The following is a 24,544-nucleotide window of genomic DNA, read 5'->3' as shown; positions in this document are numbered from 1 at the left end:
AGCCGTCCCCGTTGTTACCCCTCGCAAGCTCCCCCATCCAAGCTTCTCATTTGCAGCTCCGGACCCGCAACCCACCACGCCATCCTGCCCACCCATTCTCCCACTTCACAGTACACATACACACAACCACCTCCGACGTCGTCAACTACTTTTGAGTACCACAATGGCTGCCGCGTGCATTTTCTGCAAGATCATCAAGGGTTAGTTCGATCCTCCGTCCTCATCCTAACCCGCACATACACCTCAATGTTCCCATCCAATGTCGTAATACGCTGCGTACTTAGTCGTTGTGACGATTACCTTGGGTGCAAGTAAATGCAGCAATGGCAGTAGCAGCCATAAAGAACCCTCATGCTAATTGACAATTCCCCAAACAGGAGAGATCCCCTCGCTGAAGCTCTTCGAGAGCGAAAAGACGCTCGCATTCCTGGACATCGGACCGCTCAGCAAAGGACACTCGGTATCTACGCCCTCCCCCACCACCACCATCCACCATTCACCATCCGCTAACCCAACACCCTGCAGCTCGTGATCCCGAAATACCACGGCGCAAAGCTGCACGACATCCCCGACGACCAGCTCTCCGAGGTGCTCTCGGTCGCGAAGAAGATCGCCGTCGCGCAGGACCTCAAGGACTACAACATCCTGCAGAACAATGGCCGGCTGGCTCACCAGGAGGTCGACCACGTGCACTTCCACGTCATTCCCAAGCCCAACGAGCAGGAGGGACTGGGTGTAGGGTGGCCGACGAAGCAGGCGGACAAGGGGGAGCTGCAGAAGCTGTTGGAGGATATCAAGAGTCGGATGTAGAGATATTCTAAGGGCGAGGGTCACTGTATTGTATGGAGGAGTTGTGGGAGCTGGTCACCAAAAGCAGAGTAGGAATTATGATTGTGGCGCTTCGATGGCGCCGAGAAGGGTATATATTCCATTCATGACTGCTATGTCCAATGTCGTGATATGATCGTCCATATATCTATCGCAAGCCTCCACCAAAAATAGCAGAACAAACGACTTTTCCCGGCCTCTTACTCGCCTCTAAAAACAGGCTTCCTCTTCTCCCTAAACGCAGCGAGCGCCTCGTCCCGATCCTTAGTCTTAACCACAACATCGTACGCCGCATTCTCCGCCTTCTCGCCCAGCGCGCAGCCCTCCACCGCCGCCAGCGCAGCCTTGATAGCAATCGGCCCACCCTCGCAGATCTCCCTCGCCAGCCTAACCGCCTCCTCGAGCACCTTGCCCCTCGCCTTCCCCTCCTGGCCCGCCTCCTCCGGCGTAATCTCGACAAGCCTGTCACACAGGCCGAGGAAATACGCCTCAGGCCCACCGACCCTCCTGCCAGTGAGAATCATGTCGCGCGCGCGAGAGAGGCCGATCAGCGCGGGGAGACGATATGTCCCGCCTGCGCCGGGGATGATGGCGAGCCTGGTCTCCGGCAGCGCGACCGTCGCCGTGGAGGCGAAGACCCGCATGTGCGTCGTGAGTGCGAGCTCGAGGCCACCTCCGAAGGCCGGGGCCGCGAGCGCGGAGATCGTGGGGATGGGGAGTGCTGAGATGGAGGTTAGGGTGCCGCGGAGGTTGGCGAGGAAGTTTGCTGTGCTGGATTGGTGCGTTAGTTAATTGGTCTACTGGGTATAGCATATTTCAAGGAGAAGAATCGAAGGGGTTTGTTTGGTTGTTTACATACTCTTCCTGCGTGAACGTCGCCCGCTCCTTCAGATCCGCGCCCGCGCAGAAACTCGTGTCGACCTCGCTCGTGAGGATGAGCGCCCTCGTGGACCCGGTCTCGCCCTCCGCGTGGATGCTGCTGACCTGGTGGGACAGCTCCGCGAGCAATTGTCTCGATATCGCGTTGCGGGCGGCGGGGCGATTCAGCGAGAGGATGCGTATGCTACCGCTGTGGGGTGCGGGCACGCTTGTGACTTTGATGACGGGTGAGGGCGCGGCGACCGAGTATGTGCGTTTTTGGAATTGGCGGAGGACTTGCGCGGGGCGCGGCCGGAAGAGGAGAGGCATGTTGAGGTGGGAAGGAGGAATTGAGGAGTCTTTGGTCTGAGTGGGTTTTGGAGAGGACTTTGAGGTCGCGATGTGGGTTTCTTTGAATTATGGATTTGTGACGGTCGATGTTGCCTCGGCGCGGCTAGTTGCGGATCTAATCGTTGTTTGTTTATATATTGGTGCTACAACAACATCATTTCAATATGCTATCTTTGAATGTGTTGCATACTGCGTTCTTTTGATATACAGTCTCGAAGAACATAAATCATATTTCTTGATCATGAAATCCCTATCGGTCTCACTCTTCGAATGACATTCCTTCTTAGCTGATTCCTGAGAGATCCCAAGTGATGGAGCAAGCATGCATGTACAACTGCTTTCCAACAGCCATGTCATGTCAGAGAGAAGTTCAGACGATTCGTCTGAAGTTGATATGCCACCTTCACTTGCGTTTGAGCAGCCACATCTGATAGGGTAAAGGCAACGGGTTTCTTAAAACCTCGCACCAACTCCTCCAACCAACCACCTCAAACACTCTCACAACTATCCACTCCACAACCCTAATCTCATATCATGGAGCCAACTGGAATTGACAGCATGGAAAAGAAGGAGCTGAAAGACCATTCCATACTATCTTCATCAGCAATGAAGTATGTTCGTCCATTGACCCGGAGCACATCCACTCTCCTTCACTGAATATGCTAATAAGTTTACGCCTGGAAGCCTGTGTGGCCCCATGACAGTTGTTATAGTCGGCAATTGCAAAATCAATGTACATACCAGCGTCCTCCGGAAATCATGCTCCGACCTCTTCCAAGTGTTTACCCGGCGTGGAGGAGAGGATAACGATGCATCAAGCGTGCTGATTCAAATTGGCGATAAAGAGGTGGTGAAGGCATACATACACTGGCTCTACTCCGGGAAAATTCCCAGGCCGCATGAACCAGTAGACAAGTTGTTCGTCTTTTTCGCCTATGCTTATGTCTTCGGCGACGAAATCGGGGATCCCAAGTTCAAGAATGCAGTTATTGAGACTATGGCTGTCTACGCAAGAGACAATTGCAAATTCAACGCACGAGGGGCCATAGAGGTTATCTGCGGGGGTACGCAAGAGTCGTCTCTTGCCTGGTGATTTATGGCGGCTGTCTATGCACACACGGCTTCCTACCAGGATAATTGGTTCAATTGGTTCAATACGTTGGAGCAGTGCCCAAGAACCTTCAGAAAGGAAGTCTTGCGAATCTTGATCACCGAGAAGTTCACTGAGAGCGAGATCTCATGGCTGGAAAAGTTACCTTTGTACTTCGAAGACGAGGAAAAGGAGAATGTGTGGGGCATGGAGTCGGATTCCGATGTCGATGACAGAAGCAGCTCGTGAGTGCTGGAGGCGCAATCAGGCCACCTTGTTTTCAGCAGCAACGAAAGTCACGTTCAGATCGCGTTGAATCGAAGCAAATCACCCACGGCATACGCGAGACAGACACTTGGAGGAATTTGCGGCCCTCGACTGTGACAGGACACCCGGGCATAAGTACCCAAGATGTATAATATGGTTTTTCAGGGACATTGAATCAGAGGCGCCAGTCACGGAGTAAAGGTAATTTTTTCGGTATGCACCAAATGGAAACATTGAGAACATTGTCTATGATTCATTGAAGATCCGTAACTTGATTCGTGCTGGCTAATATGCATCATCGTCGTCATTATGACTCCGTGCTCCTTCCCGAAGAGTTCCTTCTTACCCAGGATATGATCCGTCTATAATAGTGCTTGCTTAATGTATGTACTCCAGAGCCCAGACCTCACCGCTAAAGAAAATGCCCGAATTAACACCTCCCCCCCAATTAGAAAGAAAAAGAAACCGCCACCGTCGTTGCCTTAGCATCACGACTCTTCACTTCTCGTGATACTGCTCATGACTCAACTTCCACGGCCTGCTCAACCCCTCCGCGGCCCCGATACCAGTCGCCTTCTCCCTTGACTTGAGCAAACCCTTCGTGACCTGCGCAAGGAACTCACGGGGCAGATCCGCATCCGCCTCGAGCCAATCGCTCTTTCCCCTCGCGGTCCAGATATCGACCAGCAACTGCCGGATAGGCGCCTCCTCCCTCGTCCCCTCGTACAAGATGCGGATCTCCTCTGTGCTGGGATAGTACCGTTTAGCGGGCTGTGTTCCGCGGGCGTACAGGACGTAAGCATCGACAATGGCGTTCTTGAACTTGATGTCCAAAAGGCGGTCACCCAGGACGTAGGCGTAGGCGAGGGTGTGATAGCCGTCGGATTCAGGCTCCCAGGATGAATTGGCTGCTGCGGTGGTAGCCGCCTCAGAGGGAACCGAAAGGATGGGAAGTTGCTTGGCGTAGAGGAACGACATGTAGAGTTCGAAGGCGGCTGGGTCGTCCTCTGGGAGTTCGATGGTGCGGGGGTCCGGTCGCAGGTTTGACCATTCGGGCTTCATGGCGTTGGCGAAGTAGGGCGATGCATCGCATATGGCGCTCTCGTGAACGTAGAAGGTCTCACGGGTGGATTGCAGGTCCTCTGAATCCATTGCGGGGCCTACTTGCACTTTGATCATTCCGGAGTTGAGGCTGCCGAACCGTTAGTTTGAATTCTGGAACTCATATAAAGAACAAGAGCAGATATTCGCTACTTTGGGAGAGAAAGAATAAAGCAAGGACGAGCCGCAAAGGGAATGTACAAAATTAGGACGGTGTAGTCACATGATGAATAGAATCACGGACAAGTTTGACTTACCGTACTGCTTGTGATGGTACTACTCGCGTGTCCTTGATCACGGAAACCTGTTGCTGTGAGTTGTCGATGAGCGACTCCAGATGCGACATTCTCTTGCGTTTCGGCGGCGGGCCGGGTGCGAAGAGCGATGATAGTGTACTCTCGTTGAGACTCATATTGCTGACTCTAGTAGGGGGAAATCTCGTCCCCCAGGAGAGATGAGGAGAGAATGCGTTGTCCAGATTGGCTGCTGGGGTAGAGTTGCCTTCAACCCCCGTTTGCTTCCGTTTTAATCAAGTGTCGGTCTGTCTTTATTGAAGCGCTTGCCGTGGATTACCAAAGTCTATCAGTGTCGCTGAGGAAGGAACAGAGACAGTGGGAAGTCTTTTTGCTAGTATCCGCAAGGTACAACCATTCATCACAGTTACGAGTTATTCCAGAGGAGGCTTATAAATTAGCAAAGGCGCAGTTTGCGGCGAGGGAGGTGGAGAATGGAGATGGGGATGGAGACGGAGATGGGAGACGAGAGGCGGATGGAGATCTCGTTTGCTGTTGGTGGGGCCGATGACCATGCTCGATTCATACTAATCCTAATACGGTATAGCGAGTTCTGATTATAGAATTATAATTCACTGTATCGCTCAAGTCTAAAGGTCACAGAAGTTGAAAGTAGAAATTCAGGAGTGATTTTCTGCATTGAAAGATTATGTTACTTCAGCTCGGTATGTACGTTGAATCGGGCAGTAAATTCCCATGGTGCCGAATGCGCAAAAGAGCAAACGATACAAGTCAAGCGCTTGAACGCGACAGAGCTTTTGCCATCCGGCCAGTCCCACCAACCTTGCATAACATTTCAATCCTTCTCCTGACAATTTTTTGGGTTTTCTATCGATATTTGTAGGGGTTTGAATTTTCTTCCACTGGGTCATTGCCCGTTCTTTCCAATACGTGCTTGCTGGTGTGGCTTGCCACACATAACAATTGCACGGAAGAGTCGGAAGCGGGCAACATATTCACAACCCAGCCTGATCTGGTTCGCTTTGTCTGTAGAGACGAGCGATGATCAACAGTTGAATGAGCAGAGAGAGACGCTCAGGGTTACGGACTTAATGGTGAGGGAGTATGTCCGTGAGATTATTTGATGAATGGTCGACTTGCATGTGTGGTGCATCGACAAAACGGTAAGGAGATGATGGTGCAGAGATGGCGGCCAAAGAAGCCAAAGTCGTGGAGAATTGGGGTGGAAGAGCTGCACGTCGAGCGCCACTTGTGAGTGGCGCAAAGTCATACAGTTCAAAGGGCAATAATCATATCCTTGTGTATCGAATAGGCCAGTAGTTGTAATAGGAAAGGGTGGCTCCCCATTGCAGAGAATAGGGATCGGACTTTTTTTAGAAATTACCCGCCCGGCGGCCAATGCTGTGGAGTTGATGAAGAGGTGAAAAAGGAGTGGCACAGACACTCCTTGGTGAAGACGTGGCCCGGCAGAAGAAGAGAGATGCCAGGCGTCCGATAAAACCGATAGGGAAGGAAAAACCGAAGCCAGATCCAGTTCGACCATGGTATATAGTACATATAGGACGGTCCGAAATCGTAGACTCCAAATGCGCCGAGTGACCGATTCGTAATGCCCCAAGGAAATCAGGTATCCCGTATCGAGTCGTCGACAACCGCTACGTCATCGTAAATAAAGAAAGAAACAGAACTCCAAAAAAATACAATGGAGTCGCAAGCGACAAAATCAAAATGCAACCTTCGTCTTCCTGGGCAACGGGAAATCGTGACGCAAATAGTTCGACTAGGTGTGGTTAAGGTCAACGAAAACTGCTCAGACCAAACAGAACTCCGAACTCCACCAGCTGTCTAGCTCTTTAGGCAGGGCCAGCCGGCTGGGGGCGGTTGTTTCTCGGCGGCTGTTGTCCGTTTTGACCCCGAGGTTGCTGGTTTTGGGGAGGGCCGCGACGCTGGCCCTGCTGGAATTGGGCCCCGCCTCTCTGGGGACGGTTAAAGTTTTGGCGGTTGTTTTGGCCTGGGCCTGCCCGTGCAGCATTTGCTCCATCTTGATCCTGGATCTGGCCCTGCGGTGGGCGTTGAGTATTGGAGACGGGACGAGGAATGTTTTCCGGAGAGTCATAGACATAGAGGTTCTTCTCGATAACTTGAGGAATGGGCTGGATTTCAGTACCCAACTCCTGCTCGATCCGGTAGAGGTTGAACCTGTCATCCCAGTTGATCAAGTTGATGGCAAGACCCAAGTGGCCGAAACGACCGGATCGACCAATTCGGTGCAAGTAGGTCTCAGCATTCTTAGGAAAGTCGAAGTTAATGACAACATTAACAGCCTGGATATCGATACCACGTGTTAGCAAATCAGAGCAGACGAGGTTTCGGCAAACACCATTGCGGAAATCATGGAAGACGCGATTGCGGTTATGCTGAAGCATGCGTGCATGAGAATAGAAACAAGAATACCCAAGTTCCGTGATCTTCTTTGCCAGCAACTCGACTCGGTTAGTAGAGTTGCAGAAGATGATGGACTGGTTGATCTGTAGCTTGTTGAAAAGGGTGTTTAAGCAGTGGACCTTCTGCTTCTCCTCGACGAAAGCGTAGTATTGAGTGATACCACGTAGAGTCAACTCATCCATCAAGTTGATCTCGTATGGAGAGTTCATGTGTTTTTCCTGATAATGTTGTTAGTTAGAGTATCAGAATTCCAGAATCTATGTGCATTACCTTGAAGCTCTTAACTACAATAGGGAATGTAGCGCTGAACAACATGACCTGGCGGTCTTTGGGATGGTGGGCGAGCAACTGCTCAACAACGGGAGTGAACTCGGGAGATAGAAGCTTGTCAGCTTCATCCATGACAAACGTCTGGCAAGACGAAAGATCGGCAACGCCCTTGCCAGCCAGGTCGAGAATCCTACCCGGTGTACCAACGATGATGTGTACCGGGTCCGACAAACGAATGATATCATCCTTGAGACCAGTGCCACCAGTTGAAACCATCACGTTGAGTCCAAGGTGTTTTCCAAGAGTCTTGCAGACTTGCGATGTCTGAAGAGCCAATTCTCGGGTGGGGACAAGAATAAGAGCTTGTGTTTTGTTGTTCTTCGGGTTCACGCGCTCGAGGGTAGGAATAATGAATGCTGCGGTCTTGCCGGTACCGTTCTTCGCACGCGCCAATATATCTCGACCGGTCAAAGCGACGGGGATTGTTTCTTCTTGAATCGGCGAGGGCTTCTCAAAACCAGCTTCGAAAATGCCCATCATCAGCTCTCGCTTGATGAAAAAGTCCTCAAATTCGAGGCCTTTTGTTGCTGTCACATCCTATCGAGCCATGTCAGTTCCTACGTGTATGCGTTATAGCGCGGGCGTGTCGTGCGAACCTCGGTCTGCTCTCGTGTGTCTTTCGCGGGGAGCTTGAGATTGCTCTTCCAGTCTGCCGACGCCGATGGCTCACTAGTATCGCATGTTAGCCACATTCTGCCCTTTGAAATGAGGTATGGATGGCGTACCTCAGCTTCGTCGCCGCCAGTTGGTTGGTAATTTCTGATGTCATTGGGAAGAGAGGGTGGGGACCCAAGTGAAATAAAAGGGTGTCGAGAGTGAAGAGTATGCGGCCGATCTATGCGACGGCACTCGTGCTATCTCGAGACTTATGAGGCCAAGAGAGAGAGATTTGCAAACCCGGAGGAGATGAAGCTTATGAATGTGGGGTGGGGTAGAAGAAACGTGAAGGGCAAGCCTTGAGTCGCTTCCGGATTCAAAGATAACTAGATATCGCGTGTTTAGTCTTCTGAAAGGTCCTTCTTCGACGAGTGAAAGTAATGTTGTAGTTGTGGGATGAGGCTGGCAGGTGCGTGTGTAGGGTCGGCTGCGGTGTGAGGGGATTGGATAGTTGGGAGTTGCGTGTGTAGAGTCGCGAATGAAATGTGAGCTCGGAGATGAGCGTGTGAGAGTGTGTATGTGGATGGTGGGAGTTTTCCGCACTGGAAGAGCTTTAGAGTGAGTTTGTTTTGAGGTAGGATCCAGAGGATTGGGATTTCTTTTATAGTAGAATAGTGGAAGGTGGAAGAAGGGAAGAAGGCATCGGCAGGTTGTGATGAGGTCGGTGGGCAAGGCAGGGCAGCCGAGACAATATGATCCGTGCACCCTCGACTGGCCGGATCATGATTGGCCACCCCGACGTCGCTCTTCTCCTCCCTGTATGCCCTATGGCTTAGGAACGGTACCTAACCTATTGACTTTATTACTCGTACTCGTACCATCACTCATTTGCTGGCATATTTATTTTATCACATATAGTTAGGCTTCTGGTGGCATATCTCTACCATCTGTTATTTTCTTTGCCATCGACTGCGACAGAAGGCGAAGTAAACAGCATTCACGCCACCGCACCTTATCAATCTCGCTAACTTCGAATTTTTCATAGTAAGTAGTGTGCTATAGCTAGGCACCTAGCTATCAGACCGCTCATGTGATCATCAACAAGTGAATTGACTATTTACTAGACTAAACTATACTTGATCAAACCATCTTCACTCCGTCAAGCTTGCTGAATTCACTTTAATCGGCTCAGTCACTTGGGTCTATCATTTACCCCAGAAAGGTGCTCTTCATACCGTTTTCAAACAGGGCATCGTATTCTGCAATTACCAGCTGTACGATATTAAATAGATTTGGACAACCAGATCTGGTACTGTCGACGGCCGTTATACATATATTACGATATCGACCAAAGGATAGGGGATGTCGTTGCTCCACTTCACACGCGCTGCAAGGCTACAAGCCTTCGGGACTCTCCCACGGGTAACCAGGACTTGTCAGTCAACCGGATCATCGAAGTTCTTCCAGCCCTCCCACAGTCTCAGCCTCAACCTGAGCAGGCACAACCAAGGATCCTTCATCCGCCGCACCTTCTCTTCAGGATACGGATCTTCTTGGTCTAGCAATGCAGGCCCCAACCAGAATGTCCTCTATGGAGCGATTGGTATCAACTGCGGTATCTACTGCACTTTCCTCTATCTAGACCAGCAAAAGCAACAAGGATACGTCACCAACTACGCCAAGTTTGTCAACAACTTCACACTCAACCTCACTCGCTTCAAGGAAGGATACTACTGGACCGCGCTCACATCTTGTTTCAGTCACGTCAACTTCATGCATCTACTCAGCAACATGGTGTCACTCTATTTCATGGGAGGCTTGTTGGTGAATGCTTCCGTCATCAACCCCGCGCGTTTCATTACGATCATAGTTGGCTCTGGTCTAGCTGGCTCTCTAGGCTATCTTGTCAATCGAGCACAGAAACCTACTAATCGCTGGGGGATAGATCAGCAGCGTGCGCTCGGGTTCTCTGGCTGCGTCATGGGTATTGGAACTGTGGCCGCCTGCATGTTTCCCAAGACGAAGTTTCTCATCTATGGAATCGTCCCGATGCCACTGTGGGCGCTCATGGGAGGTTACTTCCTATACGACGGATACTACGTGTCCAGTGATCAATCACGAACTGCCCATGCTGGGCATCTCGGTGGCCTGGTTTTCGGACTCGGGTACTATCTGTTGGTCTTGAGGAGTGGAAGGGGTTTGAGGTTGAGATAAAATCTGTTCGATTTACGTGTTAAATAATGTTGGCGTTGTACATATATGTGGCAATTGTAAGAACAAGACGCATCAATTTTTTGCTCTACCAATTTTCTTCCGATGTATTGATTTCCTACTCTTCTCATAGTTTGATTCACTCCAACTCAGGTACCTGGCAACATCCAAATAATTGTTTTTATATCGCTAGACTGCGACAAAATTCATCGCCAATTACTAGGTGAGTGATTAAACCAACAAATGTCTTAAACAAATCACATACTCACCATTGATGTTGACCCAAAATCTCCAACTCAAAGTTCACCACTCAACCTCGCACATCAACCCTTTCCTCAATGTTGCCACGTATGCAAGAACCACACAATTCCGAAAAGCCATAATATCGTCATCGCACCACTTCATTTCAATAGATGTCTTTCCCAACGCACCAACCCAACAAATTCATAGTTCTGTTCAACACTTTTCTAACATATATATATTTGCAGCAAATCCTACACTCTGTCAACCTTCATATCTACTCACCCGCCTGAACCTACAAATCTCCCTTTAAAGGATCGATCTATCGAGATCGCTGCTGTGGTACATACATACCTCGTCGGGGAAGCTCAATGAATGCTTGAAGGCATATGGTGTCCTCATAATCAGTATGAGGCGCACTTGGTAGAGATATATGAGACAGTATCAGACAGATATTGGAATGTGAAGTTTTTGGTTGGAAATTATGGCGTTGAAAAGCGGAATTACTCTTGCTAGGTCTACGTGGTTATAGAGGAATTGGATTATAAATAGCTGGAGGGGGTTCTATGCACTACTTTGTTTCGCATCAATGTTTAATATCGCGAAGATTCGGCTGCAATGATAGTCTAGGAGACGTTACTGCTGGCCGTGGACTGTAATCACCTTTGGCTTGATTGAACGAGATTCAAACCTATAGGCCTCGCATAGAGCACTTTTCATTCATGAAAATTCAGATACGACTCCATTGCACGACAGGTGAAAATTATAGCATTAAGAAATACCCTTAGACCAACATACAATCTATCGAATGGACCGGAAACGCCAAAGCACTCCGGGTAGTATTCCCACATGAAAATAAAAAGCCACCAGTCCTCAGTCTGATAATCTCTAGACCGTATTGGACACCCAGGCCTGGATGATGTTGGATCCGAACTGCAAATACTAGGAAAGATATCTTACAAGCCCAAGATGGAATGAATAACACGGTCATGACTATAGTGCCTAGGCACCGAGGTAGTGTGGCTCCGGCTCACTGAGTGAGGCTCTCTTAGCGGGACTCGACTGTCATGTTTGTTAGCAGAAGTTCATACATGAATGATGAGGTGTAGAGAGACGGACCTGGATAGACTCACTCTTCTTTGGCCTTCCTCGACCTTTGGGACTTTTGCCCGTGGCTGTCTTGGTGATGGCTTCGCTCTTCGGTAACAACACCACGTCACCGTCAGAGTCCGAGTCATCGACAACAAACTCTTGAGATATATAGGCTCTCTTGGGCTTCCTCTTCTGTTTCGTCTCCTTGCGGGGCGGTGGCTCATCGCCCACCTCAATTGCTCCAGCATCCGGCACTCCCTCAGAATCGGAATCATCTACAATGAACTCTTCCGAGATGTACGACTTTCTCGGCCTTCGCTTTGTCCTGGAAGGCTGAGCTGGCGCAGTAGATGATTCTACAACATCTTGTTCCTGAGCATCCTCGACCTTGGTTTGTATAGCAGATGACTTATCTTGCACGTCTTCGTCTGAATCAGACTCGCGCACGAATTCTTGTGAAAGATGCGACTTTCTCGCTTTGCGAGTGCTCTTCGCAGGCGGAGGTGCCTTGGCCAATTCGGCCACCTCGTCCTGGTCTGTAATGCGATCTGGATCATCTTTCGCTTTCGGAAGCATGGGCCATGACTTCCGCGACTTAGGTTTCTTCTTCTGCTTCTTCGCTTTTGCTCCGGTGTAATCATCGTCGTCTTCGTCGTCCTTCTTCCATGTTCGGCCTTTGCCTGCGCTCTTGCGCCTTCCCTCGCTCGCTGGCTGGTGTGTGCTTGGTGAGGTTGCGGCCGATACTTGGCTGGTTTTGCTATCTTCCACGGCTGCTGTAGGCGGTCTGGGGTTTAGGGTGAGTTTGAGCCTGGTAGTTCCAGTTGGCGTGATGCTGCTCTTAGGTTTCTTCTCAATCGCCTCTTCCTCGTCGAACAGCTTTGCATGATGGAAGTACGGCCGCTGTTGGGCTGGCGTTCGGAAACGCAAACCCCTTCTCGATGGAGCCGAAGAAGGGCTTGGACCATCCGGAGTTGGCAAGCCAGAGTTCAGAGCGGAAGATTCTGCTACAGGCGTGGATCGGTCGATTTGCTCTGGTAGTAGAGCTGGCTCGGACTGTTTCGGTCAGCCTTGGGAAGCCAACTATAGATAATTGATACAACATACCTTTCTCTTTTTAATGTATTTGCGCTTCTTGGATGATGTGTCAGGTTTCTCTAATCGCGCTTCTCGAGTTGGCGCCGCATTTTCGTCGACATCATCTGACGACAGGATCGGCTCCGACTAAGACAGAGTCAGTTGGAAAATCACGATAACGGGCGGACGATACTACCAAATGTTTCTTCTTCGACCTTCGACGCTTCTTGATTGATACATCTTCTGCGCCTGCCGTTGAGTCTGCAGTCGACGCTGACGAGTTGTTGGCATGTGGCACTCCATTCCCGTTCGTCGTCACTGTTGTTTCGTTCGGCACGGAATTCGGCCCGCCATGCACAACGTCCGTATAACTCTCATCGTCCTGAAAAAGTCAAAATCAACTATTCTAGATTCAACTGGGTTATCTTTACTTACTGAAGAGCTGACCTCGTCCCAGGCGTCTAGAGTGAGGTGATACAGGTAAGGTCCCAGCGGGTGCTCAGATGCCGCCCACTCTTCGTAAGTAAGCCATGGAGGGGACTCGACCTCTTTATACAATGCATACTCTGCATCTCCATGGATAGAAATCCAGGAAGGAAAAGAGCTGAGTAGACTGTCTGGTTGTGATTGATTTTCCATCATTGCTCTTTGTAAGGGAGATGGATGCGGTGAGATGTAAGATGGTTGAAGACAGGAATGTGAATTGTGTGAGACAGATGCAGGTGCAACAAAGGGACTTAACAGAGAAGATAAAGACGAGAATTAAAATCACAGTGAAAAAGGTGGATGCCTTTGCGCGCGCAAGGACGCACAGTCAGACCGTGAAGTGCACTGCCTGTGCCTGCTGGGGTGAAGTGACAGAAAGTTCCAAGACCAGAGGTTGTTGAAAAGATCCACGCCTGGTGGCACGTTAGCTCAACGAACAAAAATTTGGAGGCCTACAGGCACAGCGACGCATACAACACGAACAGGCTAGGGATGCAAAAAGTATCCAGATAGAAATGATGGCACTCACATTATGATCGGCAGGTCGCCATTTTCGATGCAAGTGGTATGGAGAAAGACGTTAGGAAGTGACCGGCGCCCTAGGTACAGCTCGGCTATCTTTCGAATCTACGTATTATTAAAAACCGCAGCTCCACTCCAAAAACCTCAAAATTCCTGCCCTTTGGACACTGTCCTTTCTCTCTTATATATGGACCCATGTTCCTCTTTTTACAAGTTGTTAGACGGCATACATTCGCTCTACTTATGAGCAAGCATTCACTTCCGCCTACTCTCCAGGAAATCAAGCAACGACTATCTCGAGCTCAAGTGAGGTCATCTGGTCCACAAAACGTCACATCAAGGCAGCAAGCATACAATCTTTCTTAAAGATTTACTATTGACAGTTACGATTACTGTATCAAGAACTCATCGTCCGGCATGCTCGATATCCAGTATGTACAAAAAAGCAAGAAGCCAATCTAGTTTACGGACGAGGATCCGTTATATGAAATGAGCAAAATAATGAAAAGCCAAGGCCATGGGTATACAACCAACCACAACCCCAAAACAGCCATTCCGCCAGTGGTGTTGCTCTGACCTGGATAACTGGAAAACGCCGAGAACCCGATGATGTAAATCCGATGATGATGAACCATTTGGAGGCTGCGTCTCACACGACGCAGAATCCTAGAGGACGTAACTTGAACCTTGCCCAAGAAAAAGCCACCAAGGCGACCAGGGAACGAAAAGCGAGAAATGAAGTGATCCCCCAGGCATTTGTTGAGTATCAGTGCCTTGGCAAGGACAACGGCACACGACGAAAATTCCCCAGATGGTACTTCCGATCTCGTAAATCTGGAAGAGAGACGGAGATTACAATGAAGCTGATGCAAATAGAAGTTGTTAAAAGAGTGAAAGAAACGAATATCTCAAGGCGTCTTTTACGCGGCTAGAATGCTCTCGGGACTGATCATGCCGACTGCGCTGCCGTCCTCCTTCTCAGGCTCTGTAACGTTCTGATTCTCCTTTTGAGGCATCTCCAGCTTCAATTTGCCGATTGGCTTACCGATTCCCTTGACTGAGGTGCCGTTCAGACCAGACGCATTCTCATTAGAGGCATTCTCATTATTCTCCTCATCGAGCTTGCGTTTTTTACGAGCAAGCTGCTGTTGTTCACGCAATGGTCGTTTGCGAGGGCTAGAGATTTTACCCGTCGGTGGCAATCGCGGCTTGGGGAATCGTTGCTTCGGCGGTAGATCGTCATCCTCGATGAGAGAATCATCATTGCCGTCACGCAGCTTCGACAAGAACCATTCCTGAACAAGTCCAATTTGGTTGCCGATGTATTGGCTTGTAACAGGCTCGAACTTTGCCGGTTCTGGCATGAGCGCACCAGTAGTGGCAACGTTGCTGTAGAGGTCAGCACTTGTCGGTCGTACAGTAACAAATATAACATACCTGGTGTTCTGAGCAGCGAATCTGTTGTGCATTCTGTTTTGCAACAAATGCAATGGCACGCTGAATGATAACCCGAATTCCTTGTCCAGGCCAAGTTCGCGGAAGCCGAAGAAATCCTCTCCAATGTCTTCGGCGAAATCACCACCAACAAACTGTTCACTACCATCGTTGAAAGCACCGACACCATCCGCACCAACACTACCGTCGAGAGCAGGACGAAGTAGTTCGGCATAATGGGTTCGCATTCGGTCATGCATGCTGGTAAGCTTGACCCCAAGATTTCTGAGATCGTCTTTGGCATATGATTCCAAACTTTCAAGTTCAACTCCATTCGTACTCAACGCGTGCAAAACAGACTCCTCCTGACTGAAGCGTGTAGTCCATTGGGTTGTTCCACCGCTCGCAGTAGGGACTGGGATATCGGATTTCGATTTAGGTTGCTCACGATAAGTCTGGAATGTCCGCGCCAGGTTCTGGAAGAAGGTGCTCGCTATGTCTGTGATCGAGTCCAAGGCGGAAGGCTGAAATTCTTCGAAACCAGCATGGTAAAAGATCTTAGCTACGCTTCGTTCCAAAGCCGCCCGGCAAACATACGGAGCCATAATGGCACCGTCATCAGAGACAACCATTGGGTCGATGTCGGCCTCTGAAAAGGGCTGAGGATCGTACTTCTGGAACTGGTTCTGATACATCTGCGATTGGAGCGACATTTGTTTCACGATGCCAATCTTTGCACATATTTTTCGAGTCTCCTGCATCTGGCGCATGTTGGTTTCCATCTTTTTGGTCAGTGTACTCTCCGGCGAAACAAAGAGACCCTTAGGAACAACTCTCATGTACTCCTCCACCTGCTGAAGGACGTGGCCTTCGGAATCTTCGACCCATTGCAGGCGTTCGTTAAGATCGGGAATGGCGCAGACGGGATCATAGTAATCTGGGATTTGGCGTTCTTCCTCATCCTCGATACCTTCTGCGAGTGTCTCTCCTCCTGTTGCTTGGAGTCCATCTTTGCCGTCTATAGTGGCAGTGGTAGCACCGTCAGCAGATTCGTCCTCGATTGCATGCTTGCGATGACGCAGCCACCTTCTCATGCCAGCCCGACTACGTAGTATTGCGGGTTCTTCGACATTCAGATGATCATCTCGAAACAATCGGTTACGCTCTGCAGCAATAAGAGCTCGATCTTTCTTGGTCACCTGCTTCCATGTCTTGTACTCGAGGTCATCCAGCTCGGCATCGTCGCCTTCAAGAGCCAACCCCATCACAGAAGCAGCGGTGCCATCGGCCTCAGATACGTCAGCTTGGCTGCCATGGGCACCGTTTCGTAGTATGCTATTAGGTCCAAGCGGAGTGAGCGTGCCAGGAGGGGTCGAAAATCCGTTTACGCTGCCTTCCATTTCTGAATCTGCACGGAGGAATTCATTTTTGAAATTCGAAACTGCACTGTTCAATGACGGCCCATTTGGTTTGGCTTCTGGACCGGGTGTGCTCTCCAGACCTGCTGGAGGAGCTTTTCTGGAGTTATTCCCGCCTTTGTTGGTACCTTTACTTGGCGCTTTTCGGCCTCGGGAAGCCATGATCGGCTCTTCTAAGGACAAAACATTAGACAACGTTCAGTGGATCGTGCCTTTTTAAGGGAGCTTACCGTCTTCACTGTCTTCGGCACCATCAGCGTCGGCATCACCATTGCGCATTCGTCGTTCCTCAGCTTCGACTTCGGCGCGGTCTCTGATCCTGATTTCGGGTATCAAGGGTACTAGCTTCTCGGTCTCCTTTCTCATGTAAAGGGCCTTTTTGCGAAGGAAATGACTTGGATCGGCATTGTACTTCAGACAATTGGACCAGATCAACATCAAGTCATCCACAAACTCTTTCTTCGACTTGTAGTGTAACTGCTTGAGCTTTTTCATCATGGTGCCGATGTCCATGGGCTGTTTGATGACTGTGTAGTAGTCGGGTGCTTCTCGTTTGTTCACGCGTTGCAAAAAGGGGTGAGCGTGTTCTCCAGCCTTCAACTCCATCAATACCTTCTCCATGCTTTCGTATAATTCCTCCTGACCAACGCGTTCTTCATTCGCCCATTTACTACGATTCTTCCTAACTTCGCTTATCAGGCTTCTCAGCTGTGTATCGCTAGCGTGTACTTTATCTCGTTGAGCATCTATGCGCGCAATGAGGTGTTTGAGGGTGAGACTCGAGGCCCCGAGGTTGGTGGTGCTCAAGGTCCCTTGTTGAGGTGCGGCGGGAGTACCACTTGTTGGCGCGTTGTTCGATTGTCCAGACATCTCTGTTTCTACTTGGCGATCTAATTCGTCCAATTTCTGTTGTTCCAACATCGCATTGCGGTCATCTTCCAACGTGTAGAACAATGTTTGGAAACTACGTTTGGCAGCATCTTCGGCCGCTTTCTTGTCCTGTTGTAACTTCTTGCGTACATCGTCGGAGGATTTGACTTGGTCTGCGGTCGGGGTACTGGTTCGATCGATGCCGGATTTGTTAGAAAAGGATCGCATGAGGAGGCTTGGCGTCTGAATGGGGGCGACAGCAGCATTTCCATTAGAAGAACTCTTTGCAAATAGGGGGGATGTGTGAGTGTCATCTTCTTCATCGGCTTCATCGTCATCGTCGTCGCCATAGTCATCTTCGTCAATGGTTCGGGCGGGTTTCTTGGGGGTGATAGTCGGGAGCGCGTCATGCGCCGGCGGAGCATCCTCGGACGCCTCCATCATCACGTCTTCAAGCGCATCTGTCAAATCGTGTTTGCTTCCTCCATCTAGAACAGCCTGAAGACGCGCTTCGGTGCGAAGATAATGCTCATGGAAGAGCGCCGCCTGGGGGTCCTCCTCGGCCATGGCGTCCGTACCGTCCCCCGGATTGTTGCTGTTGAAGCCGTTGGGCATGGCCTCATCGCTCAGCGTCGGATTGGGAGTGCGCAGGCGAATCGCATTAGAGGGATGATTGGGGAATCGCGCATGGTGTTGGCGGTCTCTGGAGGATGGCCGATGTAGCGATGGAGCGAGCGACATGTCGTTGTGGGGAGTATCTTGGCAGAACTCCTCACAACGCTGTGAAGCCTTCGCGGCGGCCTCCGACCTCGTGCAAGGTGCGCGAGAGCGTGAAACCAAGCATGTGAGAAGCCAGACGGCGCGCAAGTCGAATGACGACGAGAAACGAGATGGAAATGTTGATGTTGGGGCGTGATTTGATGATTGAGCGTCGCGGCTTGCCGTTCGGCTTGGGGAGTAGGCACGATGGCTGTGAGAGGGAGGGAGCAACTCACAGTCGCTGACTTCCGATTAAGGTTGCGGGCTAACCTCAAACGTAGGGGGTGTGGCTGTCGGGCGCGGAGCGCCACACCCCCGTCAAGTATCAATATCAGAATCAGAGCACGAGCTATGTCAAGTATTTTGTTTACAATATTTAGTATTACTCCATCATCTAATCCTGTTCAAATATAATGGCAAGTGTTGCAAGTATCGTTCATACCCGTTCAATAGTACACTCACAAGATGCCATGGCCAGGCAGGCATGACTTACTCCTATGGAGAGACTATCTAGTGCCAAACAAGAGGCCCTATGTATCTGAATCCCCGCCCTTTTGATTCTTGTACTGCACAAACAGTATTTTTATTGTATGGTCATCGTATGGGACTAGAAACATTTTACTCCTTTGGTCGGTTGATTATCTCTACCTGTTGAAGATCCCCATCCCTTAGATGTTCCAACAAAGGAGTCATTGTTCCCGAGACTCGTCCGGGCAACAGCCTGACCCATCTACATAACATAGGGATATGTCTCTCCGTTAATGATTCCATAAATATAATTATGCGATTTCTCTTTGAAGGCCTTTGTGTGTTCGTGCTTAAACAATATTTACCTAGGTACGTGGCTGGCACTCACTGTGCAGCGTCATCTTTCTGCCATCATTCCACACCCATTGAACTGGATACACAACTTTGTACCAAACTCATTCTCATACCCAATTGCTTCCTACAAGATTTTGTTACGATACTGTACAATATATTTTTCGACTCCATCTTGCATTGGTCGAGTCCAATCCTTGATGCCTGAGGCCGTGGTCGGACTTATAGCAACTCTTGCCGAGCCCCGGATAAGCCGCCTGCGTGAGACAAGGCTACGTTGGAAGTTCACCAGCCTACCTTTGGGAGATCTCGTTCGTAACCTCCATACCGACTCTCCAAGCCCCTCCGAATTATGATCTATCGCCGGTGATACGACAATACCTCCACCGTACATAATCCACAACATGCGCATCCGCAAACCCTTCGCCGGTAGGTCGCCCATCATGCTACATGCCGTCATACCATACCAGCACCCTCGCCAAGCTCCACAACCCATTGTCTGCAGCTCTCACTGCATGTGCAATGCCGTCCTGCATATGTCCCGAATACCAGATTCCTTCAGCGTACTGAACTAATATACAATGCTCTAGGTGCTTTCGTGGGCATTTGCCTGATCTGCGGCCTCGCCGGCTTCGCGCCACACACCCAATATGACCTCCCGAACTACAAGCAGAGCGACAAGGTCTTGCACTTCGTGGCCTTCTTCCTGGTCACGCTGTCGTTCTACTGGATTCTAGAGACGAACAGGAGGAAGGTGTTGCAGTTGACATTCACCGTGTGTACGGTGGGATTGGGTTTTGCGAGTGAGATCATTCAAGGGTTGATACCGGTACGCATCCTCCACCCGCGAGCAATACTAATAAAAGGAAGAATGGCATGCTGACGGCTTCTATACAGAATGGTCGCGACTTTGACTATTATGACATTCTAGCGAACGTGGTGGGATCTATCTCTGCACTGGCGGTGTGCAATTGGTATCATAAGCGAATGCTCGAGAGGAAGCGTGCGGCGCGTGGATACGCCGCTGTTGCTGGCGAGGACGATAGGGATGTTGAGCTAGGAGAAGGCGTGGAAGGCCAGGAGTCAGGTGTGGTGAGACCTACAGTGGAGGAAGAGCTGGAGCAATGGGATGAGAATGCGGAGGACTGGGACGATACAGAGCCTACGGAGCACAGCCATGAGCAAGGAAACGTCCACGAGGGAGAGGATTTGGCCGATGCAAAGAAGCGAAATGATTGACGAGCTAGGAATGATGTAGGCACGATTGAGGATGTGAGATGACTTCAACGGTCTTATACATGAAGCAAATAAAACGATCTACTACTTTCTCATAATGGTTCAACGCCATCGATTGTGAGGATGTTCGAAATATTCACACATGGCGTCACTGCTGGCTCGAGCATTTACTTGATGCAGACCGAATTGGTATTCGTTTTTACAAACTCATAGCTAGCCGCTGGTTTTTCACCGCATCTGGAAGCAAGCTTCTGCAACCATGAATCGTCACATCGTCTTGAACTCCCTTGGATTCATGCACATTTTCCAGTATGAGATTCCGAAAGGACACATAAGACCCAATACCAAGCGCCATGACTTTCATCAACACCCCCCACTGTCGATTTTTCCTTTACGAGGTCTTGCCGGCGGCCTGGTTGGGAACGACTTTCTTTCCGTCCTTGTTGTACCTGACCCTTGGTGGTGGGGCACGGTTACGGCGACCCTCCCGAGAGCGGACACTTTTAAATGCGTCAGCTAACAATATTCTGTATCCTGCGGGTGTGTGGTGAAAACGTACCGGACGATCTTTCCGTGGATGGCGCAAGAGACGCAGTACTGGAGCTTCAAGTACATCTTGGGGACGGTGTACTCGGGGAAGACGGACGCATCAGAGATATCACCTAGCCCATTGTCAGTTTCGTGTTCAGATATTTCCGCCCCTCATGCTGCTTTTCGAATGCAATTCTTCTTCGACGCGTTTGTGGGGTGTGGCGGGTTGAATCCGATGGGGAACGTACGGATGGCGGCAGACTCGACCATGTTCCTGATGGTGAATCTCTTGATTGCCTTGTCCTTGGGAGTGCATCGCGAGCAGTTGGAGCAGCGGATGGGCTTAACGTGGCCGCGGCCCTTCTTGTTGCGACCGCTGTTATTTTGTCAGTCCTGGGTGGATTTGAGGAAGGTAATGTGGTTGATGTGTCGGCACATACTTGGATGCTCGCTTCTTGACCATGATGGGCTGACTCTATTTGCTGTTAGGAGAGGAGGAGGATTGAGTAGAGTTTCGTGGTTATGCGCACCGAAGAAATAGGTATCTAAGATTCAGCAATGGGAAGTTGTCGTTCTGTTGGTGGTGCTGGTCGGCTGTCTTTGGTGTGTCGAAATTCAACGTGGGCCTACGGTAGCGAGTGTTGAAACCGAAGTTGATCCGGGCTAGTGGAAAGATTATCTTATCTCTTGGCGATCTCCCTTCTATCGGTCAATCATCGATCAACAATACCATGTTACTGTGGGAGAAGTCAAAATAACAACAAAGAATTAATGCGCAGCGCTCGAACCGTACACAGTATATTGAGCACTGCACCACTCTTCCCCTATTTCTTAACGCGAATAGGAATTTGTGTAATCAACAGCGCAGCTGTAATCACTATTTCTTCATGATACTGCCTGTCCACTATCTACATTGTAGTCATAATACCAAGTACCTGCAACTGGTAACAATACTGCCCACACAACGTGTACTCGCTTCTTCTGGCGGTAGTTCAATCGGGATGGCAGCACTTTCACGTTCTCATTCGACATATTAGCGAATGCATAGCCTACGTTAAGTAGTAGATCATTATCGATTAAAATTCATTCTTTTCTGTAATAGCGGTGAACAGCTTGGTGCGTCACGGTCGACCTTGTGATCATTCCCTTGGGCCCGCACTTGCCCGACCACCGCGTGTTGTTTTTCCTCGTTGCCAGGCCAGGGTCTCATCTAACTCTACGACTCGTCGTGCTACAAGCGTCCAGACTCCGACCAAGATCGCCCTCGCTGGCTCTACCACGAACGACTGTTCACTGCAACACCTGCACCTATATCGATTCCCTCTTAATCCTCCGAACCCATCAGCCGCAGTCATGTCCACCACAGGTGGTACCATGAGGGGTACACCCAAGAATCGCAACCAAGTCCAATATACCAACAGTCCGTCTGGCATCCCACGCCCTGCCCTCGACCATCCACCACCGCAGAGCGATGCGGGCGCCTCTACTCTCAGTGCCAGCCGGGCAAAGATGTCCAAGAGGGACGAGGTGAGTCTCCTACGGGGAGCTGCACTCTCGCTTTTGGCCCAACACCTAACGCTGTGCAGGCTATCCGCCGGAAGATCGAGACCGATTTGAACAAGAAGAAGAATCCCGGAGCCCGCGTTCGCCCATCCAGAAAGGCACCTCCTGGCACCGTCCTGGCCCTCAAGCCCAGCCAGGCCCTCCAAATCAAGCCCAATACAACTGTAGCTGAGGCAGCTCAGCTCATGGCAGCGAAGAGGGAGGACTGTGTCCTTGTCACCGACGATGATGATCGTATCGCTGGTATTTTCACAGCCAAGGATCTTGCATTCCGTGTAGTTGGAGCAGGCATCAAGGCCAGAGATATCACCATCGAGGAGATTATGACCAAGAACCCACTATGTGCCAAAACGGATACAAGCGCTACTGACGCATTGGATCTGATGGTTAGGAAAGGCTTCCGTCATTTGCCAGTCATGGACGAGAACCACGATATCTCTGGTATCCTCGATATTACCAAGTGCTTTTATGACGCCATGGAAAAGCTTGAGCGGGCATACAGCTCGTCTCGCAAGCTTTACGATGCCCTGGAGGGTGTTCAGGCCGAACTCGGTTCCAGCCAGCCTCAACAGATTATACAGTACGTGGAGGCTATCAGGTCAAAGATGTCTGGGCCAACATTGGAGACCGTCCTCAATGGATTGCCTCCCGTCACTGTGTCTGTTCGCACATCAGTAAAGGAAGCAGCCTCGCTCATGAAGGAGAACCACACTACCGCGGTGTTAGTCCAGGACCAAGGCCAGATTACCGGTATCTTTACCAGCAAAGATGTTGTTCTTCGTGTCATTGCTGCTGGCCTTGACCCCTCCACTTGCAGTGTTGTGCGAGTTATGACCCCACACCCCGATTTCGCGCCCATGGACATGAGCATTCAACAAGCTCTTCGCAAGATGCATGGTGAGTCCCAGATAGCAATTGACTAAAGAATTGTGCTGACGATTTGATAAGATGGCCATTACCTCAACCTTCCGGTAATGAGCGAGGCTGGCGAGATTGTTGGCATGGTTGACGTCCTGAAGCTTACTTACGCTACTCTTGATCAGGTACGAAGGACGTAATGGGCGCGCATGATATGAGACTAACAAAGCATAGATCAACAACATCAGCACTCAGGACAGCGAGGGGCCTGCTTGGAATAAGTTTTGGCTGTCTCTAGATGCCGAGACTGAATCCATGATGTCGGGCGACGGAGGCAGCCGTATACCTGGTACCCCAGACCATCGTTCCATGGTCTCTCACGATATGCATCGACCGGGCCACATGGACCGCGGAGACAGTGTCTTGCCAAACGAGTCTGCCTCGCATCACGGCGACTCACCACCTGCTTCTGCTTTGGCTGGCGCGCCGCCTTCTTCGTTTGAAGACTTCGCATTCCCGTTCAAGTTCAAGGCCCCCAGTGGCCGTGTCCACCGTTTACAAGTCACTGCTTCCGCCGGCATTGAGGAACTCATCTCTTATGTGGCAGAAAAGCTCGGCAGTGAAGTGGATTCAATTGGCGGAACTCCTACATTCGATGAGGGCAAGATCTCGAAGTCTGGCTTCGCCCTTTCCTACCTCGACAATGAAGGAGACACCGTATCCATTACCACAAACCAGGATTTGATTGAGGCAATCAGCCTCTCACGACTTGCCCACCGCGACAAAGTTGACCTCTTCGTCCATGATCCCGAGAAGCCCCCTCTACCAGCGACTGTCGAGCCACAGCCGGCATTGGCAAAGCCCATAACGCCACCTGCATCGGTCCTTCGCGATCGCAAGCAGTTTTTCGACGATGAAGAGGATGACGAGCCTCGTGCGAAATCTCGTGGACATTCGTCACCCGTGTCAAGACAAGAAGAGATCATTGCAGGCGTTCCCAACGACCTGCTTCTACCGGGAGCTATTGTCACGCTTGCCGTGGTGATAGTGGCCGTTTTTGCTCTTGGGCGTGCGTCTGGAAACAGCCGATAATGCTAACGCCTGAAACCTGGAATACATACTATCTGATGAGTGCACGTGTTGCGCATTTCTCTTCGTCTCAATTTTGATATCCCTAGATGCAATCGCGGTCTCTCCGTATGTCGCATTGGCCACTGTATGCTAGGTCATAGGTTAATACTTGGTGGGTTTGTGGTACATCGTAGTTTTGGTAGTTAGTCGTGATAACAGCAAAGACAACATGACCTCTC

General features: G+C 50.3%; 12 protein-coding genes across 12 annotated transcripts; 5 read left to right on the top strand and 7 right to left on the bottom strand.

Annotated features, from left to right (window-relative positions):
- Positions 1-163: 163 nt before the first annotated feature.
- Positions 164-810, top strand: BU24DRAFT_432821 (HIT-like protein; the record flags this gene model as incomplete). Its single annotated transcript, XM_033529939.1, has 3 exons — positions 164-200; positions 378-460; positions 526-810. The coding sequence occupies 3 exons, from the start codon at positions 164-166 to the stop codon at positions 808-810; spliced, it is 405 nt and encodes a 134-aa protein (XP_033386794.1).
- A 218-nt stretch (positions 811-1,028) lies between these two features.
- On the bottom strand, positions 1,029-2,016 carry BU24DRAFT_461391 (ClpP/crotonase; the record flags this gene model as incomplete). The annotated part of the gene is made up of 2 exons (XM_033531888.1): positions 1,029-1,599; positions 1,688-2,016. 2 exons carry the CDS (start codon positions 2,014-2,016, stop codon positions 1,029-1,031), a joined length of 900 nt encoding a protein of 299 aa, XP_033386793.1.
- A 548-nt stretch (positions 2,017-2,564) lies between these two features.
- BU24DRAFT_171243 (uncharacterized protein) lies at positions 2,565-3,292 on the top strand. The gene has a single exon (XM_033521511.1). The coding sequence runs from the start codon at positions 2,735-2,737 to the stop codon at positions 3,128-3,130; it is 396 nt and encodes a 131-aa protein (XP_033386792.1). The 5' UTR covers positions 2,565-2,734; the 3' UTR covers positions 3,131-3,292.
- Positions 3,293-3,631: 339 nt separating this feature from the next.
- BU24DRAFT_421440 (uncharacterized protein) lies at positions 3,632-5,251 on the bottom strand. The gene is made up of 2 exons (XM_033527729.1): positions 4,753-5,251; positions 3,632-4,586 (listed from the first exon to the last, which is right to left on the bottom strand). Exons 1-2 carry the CDS (start codon positions 4,905-4,907, stop codon positions 3,893-3,895), a joined length of 849 nt encoding a protein of 282 aa, XP_033386791.1. The 5' UTR covers positions 4,908-5,251; the 3' UTR covers positions 3,632-3,892.
- Positions 5,252-5,713: 462 nt separating this feature from the next.
- BU24DRAFT_171196 (uncharacterized protein) lies at positions 5,714-6,447 on the bottom strand. Its single transcript, XM_033521509.1, has one exon. The coding sequence runs from the start codon at positions 6,290-6,292 to the stop codon at positions 5,795-5,797; it is 498 nt and encodes a 165-aa protein (XP_033386790.1). The 5' UTR covers positions 6,293-6,447; the 3' UTR covers positions 5,714-5,794.
- Positions 6,448-8,407, bottom strand: BU24DRAFT_171195 (ATP-dependent RNA helicase dhh1). The gene is made up of 4 exons (XM_033521508.1): positions 8,250-8,407; positions 8,121-8,193; positions 7,465-8,061; positions 6,448-7,412 (listed from the first exon to the last, which is right to left on the bottom strand). The coding sequence occupies exons 1-4, from the start codon at positions 8,291-8,293 to the stop codon at positions 6,603-6,605; spliced, it is 1,524 nt and encodes a 507-aa protein (XP_033386789.1). The 5' UTR covers positions 8,294-8,407; the 3' UTR covers positions 6,448-6,602.
- Positions 8,408-9,675: 1,268 nt separating this feature from the next.
- BU24DRAFT_325191 (rhomboid-domain-containing protein) lies at positions 9,676-10,317 on the top strand (the record flags this gene model as incomplete). Its single annotated transcript, XM_033522971.1, has 1 exon — positions 9,676-10,317. A coding segment is annotated over one exon (642 nt), but the record flags the coding sequence as incomplete, so codon positions are not given.
- Positions 10,318-12,878: 2,561 nt separating this feature from the next.
- On the bottom strand, positions 12,879-13,466 carry BU24DRAFT_171171 (uncharacterized protein). Its single transcript, XM_033521507.1, has 2 exons — positions 12,935-13,466; positions 12,879-12,885 (listed from the first exon to the last, which is right to left on the bottom strand). The coding sequence occupies exon 1, from the start codon at positions 13,378-13,380 to the stop codon at positions 13,054-13,056; it is 327 nt and encodes a 108-aa protein (XP_033386787.1). The 5' UTR covers positions 13,381-13,466; the 3' UTR covers positions 12,879-12,885; positions 12,935-13,053.
- A 1,057-nt stretch (positions 13,467-14,523) lies between these two features.
- On the bottom strand, positions 14,524-18,447 carry BU24DRAFT_171135 (transcriptional activator spt7). Its single transcript, XM_033521505.1, has 3 exons — positions 16,829-18,447; positions 15,184-16,768; positions 14,524-15,135 (listed from the first exon to the last, which is right to left on the bottom strand). Exons 1-3 carry the CDS (start codon positions 18,207-18,209, stop codon positions 14,667-14,669), a joined length of 3,435 nt encoding a protein of 1,144 aa, XP_033386786.1. The 5' UTR covers positions 18,210-18,447; the 3' UTR covers positions 14,524-14,666.
- A 1,003-nt stretch (positions 18,448-19,450) lies between these two features.
- BU24DRAFT_390361 (uncharacterized protein) lies at positions 19,451-20,439 on the top strand (the record flags this gene model as incomplete). Its single annotated transcript, XM_033525072.1, has 3 exons — positions 19,451-19,475; positions 19,637-19,875; positions 19,944-20,439. The coding sequence occupies 3 exons, from the start codon at positions 19,451-19,453 to the stop codon at positions 20,283-20,285; spliced, it is 606 nt and encodes a 201-aa protein (XP_033386785.1). The 3' UTR covers positions 20,286-20,439.
- On the bottom strand, positions 20,313-21,276 carry BU24DRAFT_449888 (ribosomal protein S26e; the record flags this gene model as incomplete). The annotated part of the gene is made up of 4 exons (XM_033530979.1): positions 20,313-20,782; positions 20,842-20,944; positions 21,062-21,189; positions 21,254-21,276. 4 exons carry the CDS (start codon positions 21,274-21,276, stop codon positions 20,674-20,676), a joined length of 363 nt encoding a protein of 120 aa, XP_033386784.1. The 3' UTR covers positions 20,313-20,673.
- Positions 21,277-21,935: 659 nt separating this feature from the next.
- Positions 21,936-24,497, top strand: BU24DRAFT_171037 (CBS and PB1 domain-containing protein). The gene is made up of 4 exons (XM_033521504.1): positions 21,936-22,340; positions 22,400-23,273; positions 23,325-23,419; positions 23,469-24,497. The coding sequence occupies exons 1-4, from the start codon at positions 22,167-22,169 to the stop codon at positions 24,324-24,326; spliced, it is 2,001 nt and encodes a 666-aa protein (XP_033386783.1). The 5' UTR covers positions 21,936-22,166; the 3' UTR covers positions 24,327-24,497.
- Positions 24,498-24,544: the final 47 nt, after the last annotated feature.

The sequence above is a fragment of the Aaosphaeria arxii genome (genome assembly GCF_010015735.1).
Source record: "Aaosphaeria arxii CBS 175.79 unplaced genomic scaffold BU24scaffold_3, whole genome shotgun sequence".
In the NCBI taxonomy this organism is placed as follows: domain Eukaryota; kingdom Fungi; phylum Ascomycota; class Dothideomycetes; order Pleosporales; genus Aaosphaeria; species Aaosphaeria arxii.
This window is presented reverse-complemented; position numbering and strand designations above follow the sequence as displayed.